The sequence below is a fragment of the Dipodomys spectabilis genome, unplaced genomic scaffold (assembly GCF_019054845.1).
Source record: "Dipodomys spectabilis isolate Male_0828 unplaced genomic scaffold, ASM1905484v1 ptg000360l, whole genome shotgun sequence".
NCBI classification, from domain to species: Eukaryota; Metazoa; Chordata; class Mammalia; order Rodentia; family Heteromyidae; genus Dipodomys; species Dipodomys spectabilis.
In genome coordinates, this window is record NW_024871037.1 from 4,619,559 (window position 1) to 4,639,091 (window position 19,533).

The window sequence follows — 19,533 nt, forward strand, 5'->3', positions numbered from 1 at the left end:
CCAAAAAAACAAGACACGTAGTAAATATTTTCCCTCCTAACAGACTTCCCCTGGGGGCAGCCTATTTTTAGTGTCTGACTAGTGCCATAACCTCGGCCCCAAACCACGTTAGCTTGAGTGAACTAACCTGAAGTCTAGGGTTTCAAACAAGCCTGCAGTGGTGAACACAATGTACAAACACCTGTGACACAGAATGAACCAGAAACCCCGTGTCCCCACGAACAACCCAGGGACACCACTCACAGCCCGGCAGCCCTGACATCCAGCTCTCCACAGATGCCTGTGTCGTGGATGGCAGGCGAGTGGCATGGCTTATATGTAAGCGTGTGTGTCTTGTCTTTCAGGATTCAGCTGCAACAGAGCACGGCCCCCGGCACCCTGATCCTCTCCCACTTTGTGGGCAGACCCAAGTCCAGCAGCGCGGAGGCCACCTCCATCATCAAGAGGCTGATGCTCAAGGTAGAGGGGGGCTGGTCTTCCGGACTGGGGAGCATCCGTCAGTACCCAAGTGGGCGGGGAGCTGATTCCTCAGCTGTCTCCCAGAACCCCTCAGATCCAAAAGCCGAAGCTTTCTGATCCCACACCACCTCCCCTCCTCCCTCGTGTCAGCTTCCCAGCGTTCATTTCCTTAAGCTGTCTTCTAATTGTTCAGAAGGGCTGTTACAGCATGAATTTTTCACTGTAAGCCACTGTAGCCCAGCTGACCGTCTGCAAATACGTGTGTCTGTGTATGTGTGATCCTGCTTGTATTCACCCAGAGGGCGTGTTAGGTCTGACTTCCATAGAGCAGGGAAAGCAGGCCCCTCTGTCTTCCTGAACCTGGCTCACACTCAGTACGATGCTTGTTTCCAGAGCCATCCGTGCTTCTGCAAATGACATATTATCATTCTTCCTGATGAGTAAAATTCCATTGATAGATATATTGACAGATATTGATAGATATCAATATGATTGAGAGATCTATTGATATAGATCTATCAATATCTGTATAGATATCTGTCAATATCTACAGATCTATCAATATATAGATACACATATATCTATATGTATCTAATACTATATGTCTATCTATATATATATATCAATACCATTGATAGGTCCATATGTATAGCTGTATCTACATTTATATTGGTACATGTCAATATCTATAGATATAAATATATATAAATATAGCTATATAAATCTGTAGATTTATATACATACATATATCTACAGTTGAGAGATCTGTCTATAGATCTATGTATTTGTTGATAGATATTGACACATATCTACATATATATTTATATAGATATACATATATCTATATTTATAGATATTTATACAGATGTATGTAAATGTATATCAATACAGTTGATAGACCTATTTATATCTATAGATCAATAGCTATTGATATTGTTATATATCTGGCTACATAGATATACATATCTCTCTGTATCTGATATATCTATATCTATAGGTGCATATATGAGATACATGTCTATACCTCACACATTTTCTTGACCATTCATAGGCATCTGGGCCATGTAGAACTACCCCTCACTACCCCCATGACTACCCCCATGTTCCCTTAGGGACTCCTCTGGGGAACCGGGGGGGGGGGGGAGGGGGGGGACAAGCAGACCTCCTGGAGCTCCATTCTCCTTTGTGCATGTTACCTTGTAGCTGATGCAGCACTCCTGGGCAGTATCTGCACCAACCCTGGACCCTGCGAAGCTTCTGGAAGAATTCCCACGTTGGCTAGAAAAGCTGTCAGCGCGCCATCAGGGCAGCATCCTCATCGTCATCGATTCCATCGATCAGGTGCAGGTACAGGTGTCCCCTGCCTTTCCATCAGCACCCGCTCCCCCCCCCCCCCCCCCCCCACGGAAAGGAAGACAGACACGCTGCCCACTCGAGGCTCTGGCAGGAATCTAAGGTCTATGCTGGCAGGAAGTGGTTGCTGCTGTTCCTTGATCTGCAGGACGATGAGGTTAGCTGTGGGATCTTAGTGGAGAGGAGAGCGCTAGGACGCCTGCGCCCATTCTGACGAGGAAGCCTGTGGAAAAGCCCGAATGTGTTCCTGTCTGCCAGCACCGTCTCCTTAGAAGAGACCAAAAGCATTTTACACTGTTAGCAAAAACTACTTCTTTTGATATATTTTAGGGCATGCGCACAGATATGTGTGTGTGTGTGTGTGTGTGTGTACGCTGATACCAGCACTTGAACTCAGGGCCCCATACTCAGTTTGCTTGCTTGCTCATTGCTGGCACTCCACCACTTGAGACATACCTCCAATCTGGCTTTTTGCCGATTAACAGGAGATAGAGTACCACGGGTTTTTCTGCACAGCCTGGCTTTGAACTGGAATCCCCTGGATCATAGTCTCCTAAGTAGCTATGATCATAGGCGTCCACCCCCAAATAAGATTTTTATCCCTACTCATTGAAGGGACACCTAAGAAGAATTGGATTGTTCATCAGGGGGACTCTTCTTACATTGCGTTGAAATACTCTGATTAGTCGTCCGCCTTCCGTTCTCATGTTCTGCAGCAAGTAGACAAGCACATGAGCTGGCTGATCGATCCACTGCCGGTGAATGTCAGAGTCGTGGTTTCCGTGAATGTGGAAACATGCCCTGCAGCCTGGAGGTACACTGACTTTAGGGCGCTTCCCTTCCGTGGAATGCTAGGAGGAAAAACAAAGAAAAGCCTTTTTTGTGTGTGCTTTTATTTTATTTTTGTCAGTTGTGAGTGTTGAACTCTGGGCCTGGGCACTGTCCCTGAGTTCTTCAGCTGAAGGTGAGCGTTCTACCACTTGAGCCACGGCGCCGTTTTAGTTTTCTGGTGGTTCACTGGAAATGAGAGTCTCACAGACTTCCCTGCCCAGGCTAGCTTTGAACTGCAATCCTCAGATCTCAGCCACTTGAATAGCTAGGGTGATAGGCGTGAGCCACCGGCGCCCAGCGGGTATATTTTTTTGAATGTGGTTGAATTGCATTGCCAATGTTAGATCGGAGGAAATGGTGTTGAATCTATGGTTAAGAAAAATTGGAGCCGGGCGCTGGTGGCTCACGCCTGCAATCCTAGCTACTCAGGAGGCTGAGATCTGAGGATCGCAGTTCAAAGCCAGCCCGGGCAGGAGAGACCGTGAGACTCCTATCTCCAATAAAAACCACCAGAAAACCGAAAGTGGCGCTGTAGCTCAAGTGGTAGAGAGCTCGCCTTGAGCTGAAGAGTTCAAGCCCCACGACTGACCAAAAAAAAAAAAAAAGAAAGAAAAATTGGGAGGGGCTGAGAATGTGGCTCAGTGGTAGAGCGCTTGCCTTGCATGCTCGAGGCCCTGGGTTCGATTCCTCAGCACTACATAAGCAAAAAAGAAAAAAGCTGGAAGTGGCACTGTGGCTCAAGTGGTAGAGTGCTAGCCTTGAGCTGAAGAGCTGAGGGACAGCGCCCAGGCCCAGAGTTCAGGACCCACGACCGTAACAAAAAAAAAAAAAAAGAAAAGAAAAATTGTGGAAAGGGGCTAGGAATTCCAATCTAATAGAATTTTCGTTTTTCTTTTCTTTAAATAAAAGGTTGTGGCCTACGCTTCATCTTGACCCCTTAAATCCAAAAGATGCAAAACGTATAATAGTGGCCGAATGTCAATCTGTGGACATCATGCTGTGCAAAGAACAGGTGAGGGTTTTACATTTTGATGCCAGCTTCCATCTTCGTTGGCTTTCTGAGAAAATACCTAATGTCATAGTTAAATTCAGGATAAGCCTGTTGTTCCAAAGAAATGGGAATGTAGTAGTAACTTTGGTAAATGCATTCCTTCCCTCTTTAACGATATTAAACCATGAAAAAGATTCTGGATATGGAGCCAGACATGCTACTTCATGCTATGATCCTAGCTTCTCAGGAGGCTGAGCTCTGAGGGTCGCGATTCAAAGCCAGCCCAGGCAGGAAAGTCCATTGAGACTCTTATCTCCAGTGAACCACCAGAATCGGAAGTGGCGCTGTGGCTCAAGTGGTAGAGCGTTCACCTCAAGCTGAAGAGCTTGAGGGACCAGAGTTCAAGACCCACAACTGATCAAAGTAAAAGCGCCTTTTCCCATTGGCTGTATCTGCTGCGTGCAGCTGGGTGGCTGTCTCTGAGCAAGTGGCCTAAGGCCAGAGTTGTGCTTAGGTTTGTGTGAGGCGCACGGGTGGAGGCTGCTTCATTCTGGGTCTCGGTGTTTCTTTCCTCTCTGTCTCTCTGGCGGCGTGGGCAGGAGCAGCAGCTGGAGAGGCACTGTCGCTCGGCTACCACCTGTAATCCCCTGCACGTCACTCTTCTTGGCAAAATGATGGCTCGGTAAGTGCTGGTGACCCTTCATGGCCGTCTGTGTGTTTTGTGATCCCCGCGCCCTCGGGCCTAGTGCTGTGAGCCAAGGGCTTTCCCCACCCGTGGCGCTCCCCCAGGCGGCCACCAAGCTTCCCACCTGCCTGAGCCCCACCAGCCTCCCAGCATCCATGGACAGCTCTGATTTTCCACACACTGACCCTTTTGCCTACCGGGTTGCAAAAGGCCTCTTCCCACGCAAGTGGGGCCACGCGGGAGACTCCTTCCCGCCAGCTAAGCTCACGGGAACATGAGGAGTAAGTTGAGTTATAAAGAAAGATGTTACTTTGTGACCGCAGGTGTGCCTCAGGTGGCAGAGTGGCTGCCCAGCACCTGTGCGGTCCTGAGTTCAAACCTCAGTACCGCCAACAATAATAAATCAGGGAGGGAAAGAGGCTGAAAAGCCGAGAAGGGGGGAGCTAGGCACTGGTGGCTCATGCCTGTCATCCTACCTACTCAGGACGCTGAGATCTGAGGATCGCACGCAGGAAAGTTCCCATGAGACTCTAATCTCCAGTGAACCAGCAGAAAACCAGAAGTGGCGCTGTGGCTCAAGTAGTAGAGTGTTCACCTTGAGCTGAAGAGCTGAGGGACAGCGCCCAGGCCCACAGTAAAGCCCCATGACTGACAAAAAATAAAAAAAGCTCAGGGACAGAACCCACACCCTGAGTTCAAGCCCCAGGACTGGCCAGAAAGAAAAAAAGAAAATCGCAGGAGTAGTGTGGTGTTCATGCACCAGAGTACTTAGCAATCACTGAACATAGATCTTGCCCGTGTTTACTGTCTTGAATCAGATGGTGTGCTAAAAAAAAACCCAGGTCCCCCCAAACAGTCATCTGGCCCTATCTTCTTGGTTAGCACCTGTTACACAGTTGCCACGCAAATTCCCAACATCGCCTTGTGTTAATATTCTGCAAATTTTCACCCTTGTCGCCAGTCTGTAAGAAAACAAAATGCATTCTCCATTCCAACAGTGCGGGGAGAGCGGGCAGCCTGGATGCGGTGCTCTGCCAGTGTCTGCAGTGTGAAGACACCGTGTCCTTATACAGGCTCATCCTGCGCTCCGTCCACGACTCCTTGCCAGAAGAGGGCCACAGAGAGCTGATGAGACAGGTAAGCTGCACCCCACATCAGGAGGGAAGGACGCTCACCCCGTCCCAGCTACATGGATTGAAGTAAACCAGCTCTCTTATTGTGTCATTAAACAGACATCACGCATATATACGAGTTCTGGGGTGCTCACTGAAATGCCTTCCTCTTGTTGAGCGTTCATTTTGTCTTCATTGATGTCCTTCCTTCTCATGTGGATGGCTGGTTCAGGTCCTTCACCTCATTTTTAATTGGGTTGTCTTCTGACTGGTTGTCTTCTTAGTGTGTGTCATGTGACTAACGGATGGTTCTTTTTATGAACCAAGTGTATCTTCTGCACGGGTGTGGATACTGCCCGTCAAAGGTCTAACTCTCACATGACACTGAGTTTGTTTCTGGGCCCCTTGTCTCCAGCTTTGCCTATTTGCCAATATCACACTAAGTTACTAGAGCTGTAAGCATTCATTCACAGATGGTTTGATAACTCCTTGTCTTATTACTCTTCATAGCTTGGATTAATTTTCTGTAGTTTTAGAGTACACCTGGACATGAGCAGGTCAGGGGAAGTTGAGGCAGAAGACAAACAATACTTATCCAGTTTTATAAACAAAACATGCTCTGCAAGTACCACCGGAACTCATTTCAGAATCTGCGAATGGTACTTGACCTTAAAAGATTCATTTAGGGAGAATGAGCGGAGCCTTCATGGAAAGCAGCTAAGTCAGTCTCCAGTGCCGAGCCTCTATCTTCTGTCGCTCCTCTCAGTAATATTTTATCATCTTCCACGGTGCTGCGCACCTCATTTAACAGTTGTTTCTGAAGACTAGGGCCTGGCTCTGGGAGTCGAGCACCTTCCTAGCAAGCACAAGGCTCCAAGTTCAAGGTCCAACACCACCCATTTTGTTGTTGCTGTTGTTGACTCTGCCGTTGTTTGTGAATATATATTCCACCCTGCTTGCTCATAGCTGATGTTCTAAATGTTTGAGTCACATGTCCAGCTCAATACATTCAACTGTGATTTTTATTTTTGGAAATTAGTATCTAAGCACCTTGCTGAACTCAGAATTTGAAGCAGGATCCATTTGTGGGTTGATTTCTCAGCTTTGATGAATCCGGGGCAGGCGTGCTTCTTCCTGTCCCCGGTGCCCATGGCAGATGAGGTCTGCTCACAGAAGAGGGGATCCCGCAGCTCTGACTGGGCAGGCGTTCCTGCCGGAATCCCCGGCCCCGACTGAGCTCTCCTCTTCCCTCCCACTGTGGGCATGAAACCCAAGGCCTGGAGTGATCCCGACTTGCCCCACTCACATCAGCTCCAGCACCAGCCACTCTCATCCCTGATCAACACAAGAAGCCACAGAAGGCCTTTGAAATCTGTTATTACTTTTTTTTTTTTGTCAGTCGTAGGGCTTGAACTCTGGGCCTGGGCGCTATCCCTCAGCTCTTCAGCTCAAGGCTAGCACTCTACCACTTGAGCCACAGCGCCACTTCTACGGTTTTCTGATAGTTCATTGGAGAAAAGAGTCTCACGGGGACTTTCTTACCTGAGCTGCCTTTGAATCATGATCCTCAGATCTCAGTGTCCTGAGTAGTAGCTAGGATGACAGGCGTGAGCCACTGGCGCCCAGCTTCTGTCATTACTTTTAAGAACACGTGTCATGCAATTTTAATTTTTACCAAGTTATTTTCTCTATGTCGTCAATCTTGGGTGTCTGTTGTACACATGCGCTTTGTTGCAGGAAACCTGCTTTTGTTTTGGGGGAGCTTTTGGTGGGGTATTTTTTTTTTTGTTTTAATTTACTGATCGTTAGAATAACAAGTTGAGGTAAAACAAAAAATGTAATCAGCTTAAGACTCTTGGCAATCTTCCTGGTGGCTGGATACTTGCAGAGGTGCTTGGCAACCATCATTTGTGCGTTCTCTGCCTAGATCCTCTGCCTGGTCAGTATTAGCCACAATGGCCTGAGCGAGTCGGAGCTAATGGAGCTCTATCCCGAGATGACCTGGGCTGGGCTGACCTCCCTCATCCACAGCCTTCACCAGCTGTGTCTGTTGACATACGGCTGTGGGCTACTCAGATTTCAGCATCTGCAGGTGAGTGATATTTCAAGCTTTTTTTTTTTTTGGTCCAACACTGGGACTTGAACTTGGTTACCTGACACTTTTGCTCTCTGGCTCGTGCTCTATCACCGGAGCCACACCTCCAACCCCTCAAACATCTTTGACTAAGATCTGTAATTGATAGGTGGCAATGTATCATTCCACATTACAGTGTATGAGATCTGAGGAGGGTGGTTTGAAGCCAGCCCAGGCAGGATGAGACCCTATTTCTTGTCATTTTTTGCCAGTCCTGGGACTTGAACTCAGGGCCTGGGCACTGTCCCTGTGCTTCTTTTGGCTCAAGGCTAGCACTCTACCACTTGAGTCACAGCACCACTTCTGGCTTTATCTGAGTAGTTTATTGAAAATAAGAGTCTCAGGGTTAATGAAATACGGTTCTTTTTTCATGAAAGGTAGTATTAAGAGCAAATGTCCTCCAACATTTGTTATTTGGATTGACAATGTAGCCAAGCCTTATTGAGGCAATATAGACTCTGAAGACTTGCAATTGTTATTCCTCTGTATGTTGTCTCTATTGTCATAGACAAGTAAATTAATCTTTTAAAAAAAAAAAAAAAAAAAGAGTCTCAGGGATTTTTCTGCCTGGGCTGGCTTTGAACTGTGATCCTCAGATCTCAGCCTCCTGAGTAACTAGGATGACATATTTGAGCCACTGGCACCCAGCTGTGAGATTCTTATCTATATATATTAGATATACTATGTCTATATATTATCTCTATATATTAGACTTATATATATTTGTGTAATATACATAAATGTATATATAAGATACATATGTAAGATAAATTTACATAAGATACATAAATATATATACATATTTAAACAGGGCTGGAGGCGTGGCTCACGTGGTAGAACACAAGGAAAAATGGATTAACAAAAAGCTTGCATTAAAATTGTGCCTTGAGTTCTTAAACCAATCATTTAGGAAATTTTACTCAAATATATCACATGACTGTAGCCTGGATTTAAAAATACTGTGAGGCCATTTCTAGTATAAGACTACGGAGGTGAAATCATTTATAAATTCCTCGGCATCCACTTGTCAAATGTCTTCTCGACCAGTGGTACTTTGTGACCAGTGGTACTTTGTGGTACGAACTCTGTTTTGGGTTCAGTAGAGTCCAGCGTTGTTGTTTTCTCATTCTCAGGCCTGGGAAACAGTGCGGCTGGAGTACATGGATGGGCCCCAGGCCATCTCTTCCTACCGGCAAAAGCTGATTAGCTACTTCACCCTGCAGCTAAGGTGAGGAAACCTCTGTGCGTGCTTGTAACTTCTGCCTGCTCTCGCTGTGTGTCCTCACCTCTCTATGCAGAAAAACTTCTTACCCAAAGGGAAAAAACACCACCACCAAAAGTAAGATCCTTTCCCGATTAGTGCCAAAAGAGTGAAAAATGACTCTGTGTGCAAGTCTTCTCGTGTTATGTTAAAGGTTAAGGTGAAATCTTTGCAGGACCATTTTATTTATTTTATTCTTTTAAATGTGTGCATCTATCTCTGTGTATTTGGAGTTATTGAAGGTTTAAAAAGAAAAAAAAAAGCTCAATTTGATAAAAATCCCTTTTAAGTATCACGTTTTAGCGCCCTGGGTTTTAGCTTCTTTTAGTGTGCTCCAGTCTTGTATCTTCTTCCCCATCAATGTCCAATAGTTGAGATGATCATTGACTTTATATTTTATATGAAGATTAGTAAAGTTTGTGATATCTTCGTGGGAGAGGCAGGACTGAGATTTGAACTTGGGGTCTCATTCTCTCAGTTTTCTTCCTCATGGCTGGCACTCTACCCCTTGAACCAGATCTCTAGTCTGGCATTTTTTGGTCAATTGCGGGACTTGAACTCTTGTCCTGGGCGCTGTCCCTCAGCTCTTCAGCTCAAGGCTCTATCACTTGACCCACAGCACCATTCTGGTTTTCTGGTGGTTCACTGGAGATAAGGGTCTCACAGACTTTCCTGCCCGAGCTGGCTTTGAACCGCGATCCTCAGAGCTCAGCCTCCTGAGTAGCTGGGGTGACAGGCATGAGCCACCGGCGCCCAGCTTCAGTCTGGCTTTCTTTCCTTTTTCCTGGTTCATTGGTGATGAACGGCTCACAGACTTTTCTGTCTACACTGGCATTGAACTTCAGTCTCCCAGAGCTCATCTTCCTGTCACTAGAATGACAGGCATCGGTGCTGGCTGAGTTTCTGCTTTGGCATTCCTTTCTCTGCGTGGGATTACGCATAGAGTCAGGCACGTGGGGTGATGGGTGGTTCCTCCTCCACTGTCCCTCTGAAGACAGGCGAGGGTGGGGGGAGTTGTGTACGAAGCAGTCACTGAGCATGCTCCATCCTCTCTCCAGTCAGGACCGGGTGACCTGGCGGGGTGCAGATGAGCTGCCCTGGCTTCTCCAGCAGCAAGGAAGCGGCCATGAGCTGCAGGATTGCCTGCGGAACCTCCCCTTGGCTCAGAGCCTTTACAGACGGTAAGCAGCCCATTCTAGAACATCTCCCCCTCCCCCCACGGAGGCCTGCAGGAACCTCAGACACCGAGCCTTCAAACCAGACTCCGGATCCCAAAGGCAGTGGATTAAAGAAGGAATCGCCCCCATTCACACATACGTTCTTGCCCTGCACGTCTCTGCTGAGAGCGGGAGTTCTCCAGTGGCATCTTGTCACTAACCAAGTGTCTCACCTGCCAAACTTCAGGAAGGGATTTTTCTGACCCTTGGAAATCTAGACATTTGTCTTTAAAAAAGTTACTTAATTTGTTTTGGTCCTAAAGAAAGTTCTTTTTTTCATCCTGGAAATTACTGTGGTCCCCACTTTTTTTTTTTTTTTCTTGGTTGGTCGTGGGGCTTGAACTCTGGGCCTGGGCACTGTCCCTCAGCTCTTCAGCTCAAGGCTAACACCTACCACTTGAGCCACAGCGCTACTTCCAGCTTTTTCTGCTTATGTGGTGCTGAGGAATCAAACCCAGGGCCTCATGCATGCAAGGCAAGCACTCTACCACTGAGCCACCTTCCCAGCCCCTGTCTAGAATTCTTGACAGAAACAACTTGAGGGAGGAAGACTTATTTTGCACATGGCTTCAGAGGATACAGTCTGTGGTGGCTGGAACCAGTGCTCTAGGCGGGGGCAGAACATCATGGTGGGAGAAGGTGGACAATTTTCCCCTCATGGTGGACTGGAAGCCCGCCTCCTCCAGCCAGGCTCCACCCCCACTCCCAAGTGCCTTCAACCTCCCCAAACAGCGCCACCAGGTGGTGGCCGTGTGTGAGGAGTTCCTTGTCCAGGCCATAACAGCAACTGGTAACACCTCCCAGCACTCACCGTGGTGCTGAGATAGTGAGCTGGAGGAAGGGGGGCAAAGGGGGGGGGGGTTGGTCAGTCAGCCTGACCTCTGACCTCACCCCACTCTGCTGGTCCACAAAGGAACTGCCAGTAACTTCTTCCAAGTTGGTGGCTCACCTGGTGGCTGTCATTGGTTTGCCACAGAGGACACCTGGCTGAGCTACTCAGCTACTGGCAGTGTGTGGGCAAAGACAAAAGCTCCATGGCTGCAGAGTACTTCGACGCCCTGAAGCAGTATGAGAAGACCTGCGCCGGCGGCGACGGCCTGATCTGCCTGGCTGATCTCTACGAGACGCTGGGCCGCTTTCTCAAGGATCTGGGCCTCCTCAGCCAGGTGAGTCCAGGTGGGGGCTGGGGGAAGCCAAGGTGGGGGGCGGCTCTCCCCATTTACTCCTCTCGGGTCAGCCCTCTCTGATCCTTTTTTCCCCTCCGCCAGGCCGTGGTACCTCTGCAGCGGTCCCTAGAAATCCGAGAGACAGCTTTGGATCCAGACCACCCGAGAGTAGCCCAGTCTCTGCGCCAGCTGGCGAGCGTGTACGTGCAGTGGAAGAAGTTCGGGAACGCGGAGCAGCTGTACACACAGGCGCTGGAGATCTCCGAGAACGCCTATGGTGCCGGCCACCCACACACCGCCCGGGAGCTGGACGCGCTCGCAGCCCTGTGCCAGAAACAGAACAAGTATGGCCCGCAGCTGCGCAGTCTGGGCGTGCGTTGCGTTGAGTTGGGCTGGGCCTTAGACCCTCAGCATGGGGTAAACCAGCTAAACACCATGGATCTCCCCCCTCTCCCCCCCACCAAAGGACTCACTCAGCTCTGTTTTCTTGGGACTACTAAGCTGTGTAGACTGTCACTAGAATACCGCCAGATCACAAGCAAGAAAGGACCTGGGCTTTGTGTAAGGAGTGATTTTCATGTCACTGAAGTAAGACACCTTGAACTTGCGTGTGTTTGATCTGAGCTGCTTCTTCTCTCTTAAGATACGAACAAGCCGAGCATTTCAGGAAAAAGTCCTCTAAAATACGCCAGAAAGCTACAAGGAGGAAAAGCAACTTGGTAAGTATTTCTTTTGGGTTGAACTTTAGAGTATCATAACTGCAGAGAGGCTGTGTTTGAAGAGCTTCCTCTTTTAAAGCGACTTCCAGAGTCTGTCTTTTTTTTTTTTTTTTTTTGGTCGGTCATGGGGCTTGAACTCTGGGCCTGGGCGCTGTCCCTCAGCTCTTCAGCTCGATACGACCACTGTACCGCTTGAGCCACAGCGCCACTTCCAGTTTTCTGCTGGTTCATTGGAGATGAGAGTCTCACAGACTTTCCTGCCTGGGCTGGCTTTGTTTGAACTGTGATCCTCAAATCTCAGCCTCTTGAGTGTCTAGGATGACATGTTCTCCTCATCTCTTTTGAAGTACATTATGCTGTGTACTGACAAAATAGAATAGATAAATGGAATAGATAAATTTGAGACTATGTTTTGTTTTGTTTTGGTTGGTCATGGGGCTTGAACTCTGGGCCTGGGCGCTGTCCCTCAGCTCTTCAGCTCAAGGCGAGCGCTCTACCACCTGAGCCACAGCACCACTTCCGGCTTTTTTCTTTTTGCTTATGTGGTGCTGAGGAATCGAACCCAGGGCCTCAAGGCATGAGAGACAAGCACTCTACCACTGAGCCAGCTTCCCAGCACCCCCCTCTGATATATTCTTAATAGATTTGCTATGCTACTTAGTTAGCAGTCCTCTAGACAGAAGCGAGCAGCGGGAGAGCTCTTAGGTCGCTGCTGGTCTGTGGCTCGTGAGTCAGGTGCGGCGCCTAGCGCTTCCGTGTTTCCTCTGTTGGCTGCAGCGTGCATTTGCCCTCTTGCGGCGACGGGCCTTGCAGTTAGAAGAGCTCACTCTGGGCAAGGACACGCCCGACAGTGCCCGCACCCTCAATGAGCTGGGCGTCCTCTACTATCTGCAGAACAACCTGGGGTGAGTACCTCGCTGCTCACAACCAACGCGTCCAGTCAAACTAAGTACTCTTCAGGCTGAGGAGTCCAGAGCCAGAAGTGCACTGGGTCACTCCTCCATACCTTAGTGATGAGAGCTCACAGGAGAACAAACTATCAATGGAGGGAGCTGCAGCTGTGAACCGCAGTTTACCTAGGATATAAAGCAGGCAATCTGGCTTTATTTAGATTTCCGAATTAAAAATATGGATGTTGGGGCTGGGAAGGTGGCTCAGTGGTACAGTGCTTGCCTTGCATGCATGAGGCCCTGGGTTCGATTCCCCAGCACCACATAAGCAGAAAAAGCTGGAAGTGGCGCTGTGGCTCAAGTGGTAGAGCGCTCGCCTTGAGCTGAAGAGCTGAGGGACAGCGCCCAGACCCAGAGTTCAGGCCCCACGACTGACAAAAAGAAAGAAAAAAGTATGGATGTTGTCTGAATGCATAAATAGGTATTTATTTAGGCTTCTTTGGATGTCAAAGAACTAACAAGCGAAGAACTTCCCAAAAATGCAGTGCGTTGTCAGTCTGTGAGTAACTGAGGTCCGGTTGCCATGAGGGTTGTTTCGCAAGCAGCCTGTGGGTTTGTCTTTACAAGTGCAGCAGGGTGCACAAATCCTTGGCTGGAGCCGTGGATCAAGTAGAAGCAGCACTTACTGAACAAGCCTGAGACTCTGGGTTCAAATCTCTACTACTTCCCCCTACCTTCCCCGCTCCAAAAACAAAATCAACAAATGAAACTGATTCCATTTTGTACATTGTTAAGGCAGTAGAGGTCTCCGATCGCTAGAGAATCAGTTGCTGAAGCTCTTTTGGGTTTTGCTCCTAGCACAGCTGAGCAGTTTCTGAGGCGCTCCTTAGAAATGAGGGAACGTGTCCTAGGGCCCGAGCACCCCGACTGTGCCCAGTCACTCAACAACCTGGCAGCGATCTGCAATGAAAAGAAGCAGTACGACAAGGCAGCAGAGCTGTACGAGAGGGCACTGGAGCTGCGGCGGCGTGCGCTCGCTCCTGACCACCCGTCTCTGGCCTACACAGCAAAGCATCTAGCAATCTTGTATAAGAAAATGGTAAGCCCGGCGCCGCGGCTCACGCCTGTCATCCTAATTACTCAGGAGGTTGAGATCTGAGGATCGCAGTTCAAAGCCAGCCCAAGCAAGGAAAGTCTGTGAGACTCTTTATCTCCAATGAACCACCAGAAAACTGGAAGCGGCTCTGTGGCTCAAGTGGTAGAGCACTAGCCTAAAGCACAAATAGTCTCAGGGATAGCGCCCAGGCCCAGAGTTCAAGCCCCACAAAAAAGTATGTTTCTCTTTGGACAGCGTCACCCCTTCCCTTGCTCTCTCCTAGTTTTTCACTATCTAGAACACTTCACAAATGTGCAGGTCATTCCCACACAGGGGCCATACTAAACTTCTCTGCATTGTTCCGACGTTAGTCCACATGATACTACAGCAAACGGTTTTCTTTTTTAAGACAAGGTCTTCTATGTAGCCTGGGCCCCAGCATCACAGTTCTTTTGCCTCAACCCCCTGATGACCGATTCTATGTATGGGGCTGTTCTGATCGACTAGTATTTATTGTCTTAACTGTTTTCAATATACATTTATTTATTTATTTTATAGGGAAAACTTAACAAAGCCGTCCCTCTGTATGAACTGGCCGTCGAAATTCGTCAGAAATCCTTTGGCTCAAAGCATCCTAGCGTAGCCACTGCCTTGGTGAACTTAGCAGTGCTTTATAGCCAGATGGTAAGTTTAACTACTTTGTTCTCAGTGGTACCAGGGCCTTGAGCTTAGGAGACGGCACTCTTTAACACTTGAGCCAAACCTTCAGACCCCTGCCACCATCTCCCCACTCCCTGCCACACACTACTTTTCTTAAATCTCTTACCCTTTTCATATTGTATTGTTTTCAGAGAGGGGCTCACACTTTTTACTCAGGCTGGCCTCAGACTTCAATCCTCCTCTGGATGGGCTGGGGTCATGAACAGCCATGTCCGATCAACTTTCTACATCTAGGCTTTTTATAAGTGAAAGATTTTAACGTATTAATAATAATTTAAAAAAAAAAACAACCAGGGGCTGGGAAGGTGGCTCAGTGGTAGAGCGCTTGCCTTGCATGCATGAGGCCCTGGGTTCCATTCCTCAGCACCACATAAGCAAAAAAAGCCAGAAGTGGTACTGTGGCTCAAGTGGTAGAGCACTCGCCTTGAGCTGAAGAGCTGAGGGACAGCGCCGTCCAGGCCCTGAGTTCAAGCCCCACAACCAAAACAACAACATAAAAATCGGACAATGGCTGAGTAAAAATAAAGACAATTTAGGACTACTGTTTATCTACTGACACTTCTTTTTATAATACTTAAGCCATGAGTGAAATGGTATTTGTAAGGTCACCCCTTTCTGAACGTTGAAAACACCAACGGAGTGTTCAGTTCAGAGACAGGCTTCGTGTTTTTTCAGTTCTGGAGATTGCTGCGTCCGTGTGTGGAAGGAGCTGGCGGCTTCTGCCTATGGCGCCCACCCAGCAATAAAGACGCAGATTTTTAATGAATACTGTTGGCGTGAAAGTCAAAGGGGATGGGCCAGGTGTCAAATTCCAACTTCCATCATACTGCCTCTCCCCTGGCAACTCTTCCCAAGTCGTGCCGTTCTTTACTGTCTTTTTAGAATATACACGTCTTTAAAATGCTTACCAAAATAGTGATTGTACTATCACTTTGTTTTTTAAAATTATTTTAAATAAGAAAAAGCACACAGAGGCCTTGCCCTTATATGAACAAGCCTTGAAGATCTATGAAGCCAGCCTGGGGCGGATGCATCCTCGAGTCGGAGAAACTCTAAAAAACCTAGCTGTGCTCAGGTGAGGTCACGCACCTTCTCCTCCCCCCCCCCCCCCCCCCACTCCCCCGCTCACCATAGGACAGCACAGCACGCTCCTACGAGTGGCTTCTTCCGTAGAGGGGAAGGCTGGTTGGCAGTGGTCTCCATTTAAGACATCCAGAAGGAGATGCAGGTTGCAAGAAGGGAGGGTATCCTGGCAGGCAGCAGCCAGCAGGTGGGTCTACTTGCCACCCACAGTGTCCATTTGGTGCCCATAGGGCTGGCTCACTGGTCAGTACCTGCCGAGGGTCTGTGTGCTAGACGTGATCTGAGTGAATATACTAGAAAAAGGGGGGGGGAGGTGCGCGTAGGTATTCACAACTTTTTTTTATTATCCCATAAACTCATTTAAAAGTGTTTAAAAATGTTCTCATGTTTATCTCAAAAGTTACGAGGAAGGAGATTTTGAAAAAGCTGCAGAACTGTACAAAAGAGCAATGGAAATCAAAGAGTCAGAAACATCGCTGTTGGGTGGAAAAGCTCCTTCGAGACACTCATCAAGTGGAGACACAGCCAGTCTAAAAACCACGCACTCGGCTGGGCAAGGTGGCTCACGCCTGTAATCCCAGCCGCCCTGGAGGCTGAGGTGGAGAGGATCAAGACTCAAGGTGTGTGAACAAAGAAGTCCCAGTGAGCTCATCACAACCAAAGAAAAGCCAGGCACTGTGGTGCTACGTCGCCAAAGGAACCATAAATAGGAGGACTGCAGTCTGGGCCGGCCCAGATAAAAAGTGAGACCCTACTTGAAAAACAATGAAAGCAGAAAGTGCTGGAGCACGGGACTGTGGTCGGGGGCGAGGCCCTGAGTTCAGACCCCACTGCTGCCCACCCCACTTCAAAAAAAAAAAAAAACTTCATTTTCCTGCTTTCCCTCCTCAAGGACAAAGGGAATAGTAGAAACTACAAAGCTGAGCAACTGGGCAAAATAAGCATTTGGATTTTAAGCCTTCCTGTTTTGATTTTTACCAAGTATGATTTAAAGGCCATTCAGACGGAGTTGGTACCAGACTACACTGTGTCAGATGGGGTGCACTAACGGCATTACCAGAGTCTGCCGGTGCGTTAGTGTGAGCCAAGCCGGGGAGTGTTGTCTGTCTGTCTGTCTGGGAAGAGCAGGCACAGCGAGCGCACAGGGCTCGAGGACTTGTCTTTTCCTCTCGGGACCAACGCAGCCTCTCCAGCCATGCCCCACCTTTGCGTCCCCAGGGCAGTTGTATACCAGGTCTCTACCTCATCATGTGAAAGTGTCCGGGACTAACGGCATGCTGTCCAGAAGTGGTTGGGATTGATCTCCAGTGGAACAGGAAGTCCTCACTGCGACACTGTGCTTTTATTATTACTTGAGCTTTTCCCTCGGTGAGTCGCGGTGCCGGGCTTTGTGCGCGTGTCTCTGTGCTCTGTGGGAAGCGACAGCAGCCACGCGCCAGGCTCCGTGTTCTCCACCATCCTCCCAAGTGGCCTTCACCCAGCGGCGTCACCGCTCACCACCAACTCAAAGCAGTCTGCCCTTTTGATGCCAAACACTCAGTATCTTTATAGACTTGATGAATACCGTTTGGGGTATTGCTGGCTTTGTCATCCTTTGTGCATCTATACAAAGTCATCCATTTTAATACTGAGTCTACTAAAGGTGTGAAAGGTGTAAAAAACAAAAACCACCACCCCATACTTCACGGCTAGAACACCAAAGTGCAAACTGATTCAAGTTCTCTTTCCTTTCCCTATAAACAAGAGGATTGCCTTCTGCATAATGACTGGAGGAAGACGCTGCTGAGCGTTTTTCTTGAAGACTGGAACGCCGTGGGTGCTCGTGCAGTGTCTGTCTCTCAGTGCTTGGCCCCGAGGCCCCGCTCCTCCGGCTGGGCTAGGAACACATGTAGCAAGTTCTCAGGCCTGGGACATCCCAAGTGAGAATCTGCGCTTCAGCCAGGCCGCTCGGGAACACTCATGGGCCCATGCTTCAGTCACTGACATGTTACAAGAAACGGGGTGCTGGGTGCCCATGGCTCATGCCTGTCATCCTAGCTACTCAGGAGGCTGAGATCTGAGGATCACAGTTTAAAGCCAGCCCAGGCAGGAAAGTCCAAGACTCTTATCTCCAATGAACCACTCAGAAAACTGGAAGTGGTGCTGTGGCTCAAGTGGTAGAGCACTCGCCTTGAGCTGAAGAGCTGAGGGACAGCGCCCAGGCTCAGTTCAAGCCCCACAACAGACAAAAAAAAAAAAAAAAGGCTGAGAGAGCAAAGAAGATCAAATAGAAACGTAACATCTCGGAGTCTGCTACCTACCAAAGGAGTAGATAACTGGGTCCCCACGTACAGGAGACACTGGTTTTGTGGCTGTTGTGATGGTTTACTGTAGGTCTTAGTGGCGTCATTTAATGCTATAAATTAACAAGTGTATCACGTTAAAAGAAAAACAGTTCAATCTGTACACTCAAGAAGAACCTGGGGAAAAGCCTAAGAATAATATCTCTATTATAATAAATGCATATTATGTATAATATATATACAATGTATTATACATTGTGCATTAATATATAGTATATATTATACATAGTATAACAGTATACATTATAACTAAGCCAGTTCCTTCAGTCTGACAGTACCCTGTCTGTGGGGTACAAAAGTATCCTAAGTCCCCTATCTCCTCTGGACCAAGTGGCCTATGTAATGTGTGTTATATACATATTATATATTGTGTATATATTATGTATACTGTATGTATTATGCATACATATAATATGTTTAATATATACATCTAGTATATGCAGTATATGTATATATAAAATATACATATATACATACTGTATATAGTATGTATAATATATATATGTAGTGTGTATATATATATATATATATATACATATTGTATGTATATATTTTGTTCCTCCAAACCTTGACCTTAAGAAAACTTTGAAGAAGGTGCTAATAGTTCTTCAAAGTGACTCTACAGCAAAATTTAATTTTAGTTGGGGGAGGGGGATGATCACTATATATTTCAAAAGAATTAAACGTACAATATATAATTTGGTCACATTATTGTTTTGTTTATTGTGCTAGTGATAGGCACTGTTAAAATACTTGATGGAGACAGCCGTAACAGACACCATGTGTGCCTGTGTCAGGTCCTCCAACCGGAAAACTAGGTTCTCATTAAAATACCCCTTCACACGGAGAAAGGCGGGGCTCAGACACCTCAATCCTAAACTCAACTGGAGTTACAACCAACAAATCCCTGTCAATGCCTTCCGGAAAAGAAAGGGGAAAGATGAAAGTGTAACGGGAGGAATCCCAGCTTCCTTGGTAAGTATGAAGTTACTGCTCATCAGCATGGGCTCGCAATGTACAGCTGTCATGGGATGATACCTACAAGATCCTTACGGGAAGAAATCTGTAGGACATATTTTCCTACTACACAGAAAACCCATCTACTCAGCAGGCTGAGAACTGGAGGGATCTTGGTTCTAAGCCAGGGTAAGCAAAAAAGTCTGATACTCCAGCTCCAAAACTAATGGGAGGCGTGGCTCGCAGGGCTGAGTGGCAGCAAAGCAAGTGCAAGGCCTTGAGTTCAAGGCCCAGCAGCGGCTACGACTGCGTGTTATTTCTTGTTTTTCTTGAAGCCGCTGGCTCTGCATCCATCCATGCAAAGCTCCCTCAGCTGTCGTCATTCATAAGCGACGCCAGAGAAAACCCATTTATGTGAGTTTGCAACTTAGTAGGGAAACATCCTTCCGGGGAATGAACACGTCTGGTGGTCACTGGATGGGATGAGCAGCATTCACACGCACTGTGGGGCGGGATC

The 19,533-nt window shown here is 47.7% G+C and overlaps 1 protein-coding gene and 1 non-coding gene across 2 annotated transcripts in view; one reads left to right on the forward strand and one right to left on the reverse strand.

The window, feature by feature from the left end:
- The window catches only part of Nphp3 (nephrocystin 3), a 28,391-nt gene extending 10,604 nt beyond the window's left edge, over positions 1–17,787 (forward strand). Inside the window, exons 11-27 of the mRNA XM_042665879.1 lie at positions 345–459; positions 1,663–1,806; positions 2,529–2,626; positions 3,553–3,655; positions 4,234–4,316; positions 5,318–5,456; positions 7,359–7,523; positions 8,699–8,793; positions 9,885–10,007; positions 11,020–11,209; positions 11,312–11,553; positions 11,853–11,928; positions 12,706–12,833; positions 13,677–13,917; positions 14,473–14,598; positions 15,594–15,709; positions 16,118–17,787. Of these exons, the coding sequence (XP_042521813.1) occupies positions 345–459; positions 1,663–1,806; positions 2,529–2,626; positions 3,553–3,655; positions 4,234–4,316; positions 5,318–5,456; positions 7,359–7,523; positions 8,699–8,793; positions 9,885–10,007; positions 11,020–11,209; positions 11,312–11,553; positions 11,853–11,928; positions 12,706–12,833; positions 13,677–13,917; positions 14,473–14,598; positions 15,594–15,709; positions 16,118–16,292 (2,359 nt within the window). The 3' untranslated portion in view covers positions 16,293–17,787. The remainder of the gene's footprint in view (positions 1–344; positions 460–1,662; positions 1,807–2,528; positions 2,627–3,552; positions 3,656–4,233; positions 4,317–5,317; positions 5,457–7,358; positions 7,524–8,698; positions 8,794–9,884; positions 10,008–11,019; positions 11,210–11,311; positions 11,554–11,852; positions 11,929–12,705; positions 12,834–13,676; positions 13,918–14,472; positions 14,599–15,593; positions 15,710–16,117) is intronic.
- Positions 14,203–14,305, reverse strand: LOC122095758. Its single transcript, XR_006145192.1, has one exon. It is a non-coding gene; the product is annotated as a U6 spliceosomal RNA (small nuclear RNA).
- Positions 17,788–19,533: the final 1,746 nt, after the last annotated feature.